Source organism: Pelmatolapia mariae, linkage group LG16_19 (genome assembly GCF_036321145.2).
Source record: "Pelmatolapia mariae isolate MD_Pm_ZW linkage group LG16_19, Pm_UMD_F_2, whole genome shotgun sequence".
Lineage (NCBI taxonomy): Eukaryota > Metazoa > Chordata > Actinopteri > Cichliformes > Cichlidae > Pelmatolapia > Pelmatolapia mariae.
The window spans coordinates 1,146,292-1,155,045 of record NC_086241.1 but is presented as its reverse complement, the minus strand read 5'-3'; the positions used below and the strand labels follow the sequence as shown (position 1 = coordinate 1,155,045).

The window sequence follows — 8,754 nt, the reverse complement described above, 5'->3', positions numbered from 1 at the left end:
AGTACCAGCTGTGTATCGAATGCACACAAATTAAAATGTATAAATAAATATATAAAAGATGAAGTAAAAGAGTAAAACTGTGGTGAACATGTTCATAGCAACACTCCATTTAAATGCTGCTGAATCATCTTCTAGCACCAATTCACTGCTCCTCATTCTCACACAGCAAAGATGGATTCAGCCTCCTATAATCTGTATTTACAGCATACAGCAGATGTCAGCTAACATCTAAAACAGCATTAAGTTATGAAATTCTGGATTGTAGACTCTTAAAGTTCAGAATCTTTTCTTTAAATAAAGTGACAAACAAGAAAACAGTGCAGCTGATCGGACCCTGTTCAGCTGGAAAACAGTAAAGACACGAAATCCTTGTTTTGTTGCTCGAGGAAAGCTGAGCTCAGTCAGTCACAGCAGCTTCACCGGCTCACAGTTCATTTGATCGTTTCATCCTTCTTGGCGTCTTGAAGCGAAAACAGAGGTTTAAACTCTTCAGGAAACGACTCTGGCGACGCCTCTGGTGTGTCGGCCGCACAGCCGTCGTCTTGTTCACAGCGTGTGTGAGTGCAGTCGAACAATGAGTCCATCCTCAGTTTAGTCTGTGTTTGCGTGCACGCTGCCTCCGCCTTGCTCTGCACCACCTGCAGGGCGGTGCTCCTGGTTTTCTAAAAGAAAAGCAGACCAAACATTTTTCTCAGAAACGATCCAACAGCGATTTCTCGACTGTGAAACAGATGAATGCAGGTTTTAATCCTCTTCACCGGAGTGTGTGCAGCACAGTTAGAGCTGTAAGTATCTGGACATCAAATACTTCTCATTTTTCTATTCAGTGTCTGTTCACCATCACAGTGGACTCAAACAGTTATGGTATGACCAAAGTGCTACTTTAAAATTACAGTTTTATTCATATTAATACAGACTGTCAATGTCTGCAAACTCGGTGCAACACAGAGCAGACACAAACACTACCTGCTCCATCTAGAAGCTTTTGGTCCTCGTTGTCTCGATGTGCATCTCCCCGCTCATCTGTGGAAACAGCACATCAGGGTGTAGCTGCTGAGTGTGTCAATCATCTTATCTCATTGTGTTTGTGAGTGAGCCAAAGTCCAAACCTTCATCCTGTGGATCCTCGTGGTCTCCGCTCCCTTCATTTGCTGCCTCTTGAGATTCTAACAAAATCAAAGAAACAATCGTTGACAAACATTAAAGAACTGTGACATGTGACATGTGACACGCTGTCTTTGGATGTGAGAGCTCCGAGACTTTCATGCTGCAGGATCACTCTTTGCATGACTACTAGAGTCCCTTTGAGCTTTCACATCGAGCTCTGGTGGAAACCTGCTTTAGGGTTAGGGTTCCTTCTCTCCATGATGAGTTTAATTTTGAAATATAGCCGTCTGCACAGTGTTGGTAACACTATCATGGTCTCCACCATATATTTCCAAATATGTCACTATTTCCCAGGCGTTCCAGATGTTGAACCTCTGCTGTGAGAGCACCAGGACCGCCTCCCCCCTTCTTACCTTCTCGGAGCTCCATTTGTTGGTCTGCATGGTTTTCAGCTCCTGGGTGTCCTAAAGCAGAAACAAAGCAAAGCTCTTCAGTCAAGAATCAACTGTGGAGCTGTGACCCTCCAATCGTGTCATTATAGCTCTTTTTGACCTCACTGCAGAATTACCTCCATTCAGTTGTCCGTTGGATTCATCTCCAGATTTGCAGCCTAAAAGCAAAAGCAGAGGAACAAAGTTAGGAGCAGGAAACACTAAATAACTGAAGCTGTGAGAAAAATATTGCTTCATTTGGAAAGTAAAATATGGATGTGGGAAAAAACAGCCAGATCCTGACTGGTTCACCAATGATCTGGTGGACACTCAGAGGTTCTTGAATCTAATTCAGTTACGGTCACTGTCACTTCCTGTTTTATTTTGTAATCCTGGATATGTTATGCCTCTGGGCTTTGTTAGTTGTGTCTTGACTAACAGTCTTGTTAGTAACAGCGTCTCTTCCCAGAAATCACAGACCAGGCACATAAGTGAAGTGTCGTTAGCACAGCTGGTGCTATAGAAACATTTAACTGTAGTGATTTAAGTGCAGGCTCATCCAATCACTCGCTCTGCAGCTCTACAGACTGCTGACCTTTCACCTCTGTAACAGGACCTGTTAGGACTTGCTGAGCTTTGACTTCTGGCAGTTAACAAAGTTTGAAGGTTGCTTTACTTCCTTGTAAACTTCCTGGATAGAATACAAAAATCAGTTTAATCAGAAACAACAGCTACCTCTCCGTGTACTGATGCTTTACTATGATCATTTCATGAATGGGCAGCAGGTGCATGTACTGGTCTGCTGTGGTAAAGAGAGAGCTGAGCATGAAACCAAAGCTAGTGATTTAGTGGTCGATCTACGTTCCTACCCTGACGTTTGCCCTGAGTGAAATGATTTTCCCCCGAGGAGTCGTTACTCTCCCACACTGGGGTAGCTAAATGTCCTCTGATAGATCGCCGCAACAGTGAATCCTCTCTGCACTGTGAGAAAACGTTTCTCCTGCTTCATACACTGTGTAACTGTGACAGCAGTGTTACTTATGTAGCTATGGCTGGATTTCTCTATGAGTCTATGACCACACAACAATATAGCCATAGCTACAGTACGACTGTAAAGACGACTCAGTTTACAGGTTAATAATAACGTTGTGTTGCTGTTCTGTGCTGTGTGACATGTTCGTCTCATTTAAAACGTGTGTTTGTGGACAGCCTGTGTGACTTTACAGACGGATGAACGTTCGCTCTCTTTATGAAACAGCTAAGTGCTCCGTAGGCGGGGTCAAAACGGTGGCTGAAACTATCACAGCAGCACGCTCCTGCTGATCGCTCAAACATGTCTGCATGTGACCCGGAGAGGTCATCGATGAAGACACGACGCTGACAACACGGAAGTGCAAAGATACTCCATCACAGCTCTGAAGACCTGAATCCAAAAGCCTAACAGGGTCTATGACTGTTCATCATTTTGATTGATTATTGCTGTCACTGATTTATTGATCAGTGTTTGAACAATTCATTTTCAACATTACATCATATGTTTACTGTAAATGTTAAAAGAACACAACTCAATGTTTTACTTACGTTTCTTGTAGCAGATGTATGTGCCTACTGCTATTACTGCTATTACTAGTAGTACTATTAAGCCAGGAACTAGACTTATGGATGAGTGCACTCCTGGATTTGTGTCTGGACCTGTGAAGAATATGACAGAACAACAGAAATGAGCTGGGCTGCTTTACCAACAACTGTAATTATTATTCAGGTTACCTTAAAATCCAGGTTAGGCTACATGAATAATTTCTCTTATTAATGAAATTTTAACAGTGACAGTGGTGTCCAAAAAACGATTTGGGCTTCATAGATAATTGGCAAACCTTCTGGAGGAAACCTGGTCTTGTTAGGAGAGACGGCATCCATCCCACTTTGGATGGAGCAGCTCTCATTTCTAGAAATATGGACAAATTTATTAACCCCCCAAAATATGACTATCCAGAGTTGGGACCAGGAACTCTCCTCCTGTTACCCCCCAAAACCCCATCTCCATTGAGACTGTGTCAGCTCCCAAACAGACAAAAAACAAACTAAAAACCAGCAAAAAACGACTTAAACATCAAAAATCACAAAGAAAGAACAATACAGTATCCACATCTGAACCAAAGAGTAAAACAGCGAAATGTGGATTATTAAATATTAGGTCTCTCTCCTCCAAGTCTCTGTTAGTACATGACTTAATAATTGATCAACAAATCGATTTACTCTGCCTTACAGAAACCTGGTTGCAGCAGGATGATTATGTTAGTTTAAATGAATCAACACCCCCGAGTCATTCTAACTACCAGAAACCTCGAAGCACAGGCCGAGGGGGCGGTGTGGCAGCAATTTTTCACACCAGTCTATTAATCAACCAAAGACCCAGACAGACTTTTAATTCATTTGAAAGCCTGATGCTTAGCCTTGTCCACCCCAGCTGTAAAACTCAGAAACCAGTCTTACTTGTTATCATCTATCGTCCACCTGGGCCTTACACAGAGTTTCTCTCTGATTTCTCAGACTTTTTATCTGATTTAGTGCTCAGCTCAGATAAAATAATTATTGTGGGTGATTTTAACATCCATGTAGATGCTAAAAATGACAGCCTCAACATGGCATTTAATCTGTTATTAGACTCAATTGGCTTCTCTCAAAATGTAAAAGAACCCACCCACCACTTTAATCACACTCTAGATCTTGTTTTAACATATGGCATAGAAACTGAACATTTAACAGTGTTTCCTGAAAACCCTCTGCTGTCTGATCATTTCCTGATAACATTTACATTTACAATAATTGATTACACAGCAGTGGAGAGTAGACTTTATCACAGTAGATGTCTTTCTGAAAGCGCTGTAACTAAGTTTAAGAATATAATCCACCCACTGTTATCATCTTCAATGCCCTGTACCAACACAGAGCAGAGCAGCTACCTGAACGCTACTCCAACAGAGGTCGATCATCTTGTTAATAATTTTACCTCCTCACTACGTACGACTCTGGATACTGTAGCTCCGGTGAAGACTAAGGCCTCAAATCCGAAGTCCCTGACTCCGTGGTGTAATTCTCAAACACGTAGCCTAAAGCAGATAACTCGTAAGCTGGAGAGGAAATGGCGTGTCACAAATTTAGAGGATCATCATTTAGCCTGGAGAAATAGTTTGTTGCTTCATAAGAAAGCCCTCCATCTAACCAGATTCTTACTCTGGATGGCATTACCTTGGCCTCCAGTAACACTGTGAGGAACCTTGGAGTCATTTTTGACCAGGACATGTCCTTCAACGCACATATTAAACAAATATGTAAGACTGCTTTCTTCCATTTGTGTAACATCTCTAAAGTTAGAAATATCCTGTCTCAGAGTGACGCTGAAAAACTAGTTCATGCATTTATTACTTCCAGGCTGGACGACTGTAATTCATTATTATCAGGAAGTCCTAAAAACTCCCTGAAAAGCCTTCAGTTAATCCAAAATGCTGCAGCAAGAGTCCTGACAGGGACTAGGAAGAGAGAGCAGATTTCTCCTGTATTGGCTTCCCTTCATTGGCTCCCTGTTAAATCCAGAATTCAAAATCCTGCTCCTCACATACAAGGTCTTAAATAATCAGGCCCCATCTTATCTTAATGACCTTGTAGTACCATATCACCCTATTAGAGCACTTCACTCTCACACTGCAGGCTTACTTGTTGTTCCTAGAGTATTTAAAAGTAGAATGGGAGGCAGAGCCTTCAGTTTTCAGGCCCCTCTTCTGTGGAACCAGCTTCCAGTTTGGATTCAGGAGACAGACACTATCTCTACTTTTAAGATTAGGCTTCAAACTTTCCTTTTTGCTAAAGCATATAGTTAGTGCTGGACCAGGTGACCCTGAATCCTCCCTTAGTTATGCTGCAATAGGTGTAGGCTGCCGGGGGATCCCCATGATGCACTGGGTGTTTCTTCTTCACTCACTATGTGTTAACAGACCTCTCTGCATTGAATCATATCTGTTATTAATCTCTGTCTCTCTTCCACAGCATGTCTTTATCCTGTCTTCCTTCTCTCACCCCAACCAATCACAGCAGATGGCCCCGCCCCTCCCTGAGCCTGGTTCTGCCGGAGGTTTCTTCCTGTTAAAAGGGAGTTTTTCCTTCCCACTGTCGCCAAAGTGCTTGCTCATAGGGGGTCATATGATTGTTGGGTTTTTCTCTGTATTTAATATTGTAGGGTCTACCTTACAATATAAAGCACCTTGAGGCGACTGTTGTTGTGATTTGGCGCTGTATAAATAAAATTGAAGTTGAAATCTGAAGGACGGCCATGTAACACTGTCAGGACAGTGATGGCAGTATCGGTGTCATCTCTGTCATAACGTTCATCAAACATTCACTGCAGGATGATCCAGCAAGGTCTTGGAGGCGTCTGTGCCTTTATAGGATTTCGACTCAGTGAAGTGTTTGCTGAATCAGAAAGTCCCTGATTTTTATTGGCTTTTAATGATTTTTAATGGCTTATTGCTTCATTTTAAAAATGTTCCCCAAATTATAAAACTAACTGAAACAGTGCGAACGACTTCAGAGTAAAATATAAGAAGATGAGATGAAGTTGTCCATCCATCGGGGGACGGATGTACAACAGAAACATCAGCAGCGTCCTTTCATACTTCTGATTAGGCTCAAATAAGCACTGAGTTTAACAAAATATCTAAGAAACTGCTAATGTTACAACATTATATAGCCCCGCCTCCACCAGCACTCCCACTCTGGCAGATACTGGGGTTTGCTGATGTGCTGCACTCACCAGCACCATCTCTGTCCATCTTTGTGGTGCTGTTGAGGCTTTGGTTGGAGCGAGGGTTGGTGATGCGGCAGGTCACAGACACCAGCTCCTTCACACTGACGGAGCTCCTGACAGTGAAGGTTCCATCCTTTGCGTCCCTCTCGTGTGTTGGTTTGTATTCATGCAGGTCCACATATTCACCACTGGTCGTGTTTTGACCCGACCATGACACGCTGGATTCAGGGTATCCTCCACGCGCTGTGCAGGTCGCAGTGTCTGCTGTGTCAATGGTCAGGTTTATATCTCTGTAGGGAGCTGTGACAGAGGTGAGCACTGTTTACACAGACAGTCAGAGCACATCAGCACAAACACTTCATGCCAGAAACAAGAACATGATAGTCAGAGCTGTATGAAAAGTCTCAGGGAGCCCGTGGAGACGTATTCGATCTGGAAGTAAGGAGATATCTTCCTTACCTGAAACCTGCAGTGTTGAGTTGCAGCAGCGCTCACATCTGTCTTTGAAGGAAGCCATGACCCAGAACGACTTCTGGTCGTCTGCAGCTGTAATACTGTGAAGTTTAATGGAGATGTTCCCCGATCCAAACTCAGAAGCAAAGACTGTAACTCTGTTCCTGTAGACTTCAGATGTTGTATCACAGGTTTGTTTACAATGAATCAAAATGTTTTCAGTCTCGTCCTCCTGCCAGTAAAACCACTCCAGGCTTAGTGAAGCTGGGAGTTTACAGGGAACCAGCACAGAGCCTCCAACAGTGGCACCGAGGAGCTCCGCTCGCTGACCCGAGATGAGGGCTGGAAACACAAACACATCAGTAATGATGTAATCATGACATCAGTGATGTAACGCACAGTTTAAGAAAACCAGCCAAACTGTAAACAGACAGGCACTGACAGGACGAACTTCTGGTTAAATTCAAGTTTTTTTATTTTAAAAACAGAAATCTGATTGGTTCTTTGTGGCTCATAAACCTTTTTCCTTCTAGTCTCTCACACTAGTGGCTAATTTGAGTCATTAACTTTCCCAAATTACTATCAGTTGTTTTGGTTTCTCTGTATTCTTTGTGTTATTGTCCAGTCTTTACCTTATAATATAAAGCACCTCGAGGCTGTTTTTGTTGCTAAATAAATAAATTGAATTAAACTAAGTGAAACGTAATTTAATATTAAAAAATCTCCAGTGAGATGAGATGGATCTGTTGGGTTGTTGTGGTATTATTAGCTCTAAATGCTCCTTCAGCCCTAAAATCAAAGAAACAAACTGAAGGTTTACAACAGCAGAGTGTCATAAACAAGAGGATTTACAAGGTTAGGCAGAGTTAGCAGGTAGTTAGTTGGTTTCTATTGAGAGTTTAGTCGGGTCGAGAATGATTGTTTACCAGAGGGTTTAAATATTTGTTGTCTGGGGCACCTCGAGCTGCAGAGGCCAAGAATGATGACTGAAGAGCTTTAGGGGCTTTGTGTCTGTTCAGTAAATAAGAGCCTCACACAACGCAGGAGACACTTGGACAGGACACTCAGTCGATACATCAGCACTTAACACGCAGACAGAGCCTCAGCTGTGTACTGTAAACTCCATTTAGCTTTCACTTGAAGCCGATAAGGCTGGAATGCATTTATTTGGATTTAGTATGGATGCAGTACACTTAAAGCCAGGAGATGGTAAATCATAGAGCTGCACTAGCTGTATGATTAAAATATGGACACATGCTCATGAAAGAAAGACAAATGGAGTAGATGGTCTTTAATAACTTTAGGTTTGTTAGTCCTTAAATAAATATAAAAAGGACAAATTACAAATCGAGCCCAAACATGCATATTTCTGGGGATATTTGAGGATCATGTAGCAGCACATCCTCCACAAGTAGTAAAGCCCAAACATATCTTACCACCGAGCAGTCCGACCACGAGGCCTGCAGTTAACATGTCTGCCTGTAAAACAAAGGTAAAACATGCTGTGGTCACATATCTGTTATTGTGTGTAAACACACTGTTTCATCTTCCCCATAAAGTCTGGCTGGGCTCCAGCAGGTGTTACTGGAAATGTAATGAGCCCACATTGTATTCAGATTAGTGACAAGATCACAGTAATAAAGTGATATAATCCCAGTACTTTATGTTTAAATAGTGTTTAGCACACACTCACCGGATTAGATGGTGTCAGGCTCACAGACAGCAGCTGTTCCACCTCTGCATGCTGTGAGCAAATAACACAGCAGATACAATAACAGCTAGAGAGTCAAACATCCTGAAGAGCAGCTTTCTGTTCCCCCAACAGAAAGTCTGAGTGACTCAAAGTTGAAGGAACAAACAGAATTGAGCTTTCTGTGAAGGATCCACACAGTGAGGAGAGCCCACAGAGCATCATAGAGCATCACGGAGTGAAAGTCTGTGGTACTTTGCAAGTGTGTGCTC

General features: G+C 42.5%; 1 protein-coding gene and 1 long non-coding RNA gene across 2 annotated transcripts; both read right to left on the bottom strand.

Annotated features, from left to right (window-relative positions):
• Positions 1 to 260: 260 nt before the first annotated feature.
• LOC134646361 (uncharacterized) lies at positions 261 to 6,856 on the bottom strand. The gene is made up of 8 exons (XM_063500233.1): positions 6,799 to 6,856; positions 6,346 to 6,657; positions 3,120 to 3,230; positions 1,676 to 1,717; positions 1,521 to 1,571; positions 1,110 to 1,166; positions 967 to 1,023; positions 261 to 662 (listed from the first exon to the last, which is right to left on the bottom strand). The coding sequence occupies exons 1-8, from the start codon at positions 6,854 to 6,856 to the stop codon at positions 592 to 594; spliced, it is 759 nt and encodes a 252-aa protein (XP_063356303.1). The 3' UTR covers positions 261 to 591.
• A 190-nt stretch (positions 6,857 to 7,046) lies between these two features.
• On the bottom strand, positions 7,047 to 8,539 carry LOC134645105 (uncharacterized). The gene is made up of 3 exons (XR_010096513.1): positions 8,486 to 8,539; positions 8,229 to 8,271; positions 7,047 to 7,134 (listed from the first exon to the last, which is right to left on the bottom strand). It is a non-coding gene; the product is annotated as an uncharacterized LOC134645105 (long non-coding RNA).
• Positions 8,540 to 8,754: the final 215 nt, after the last annotated feature.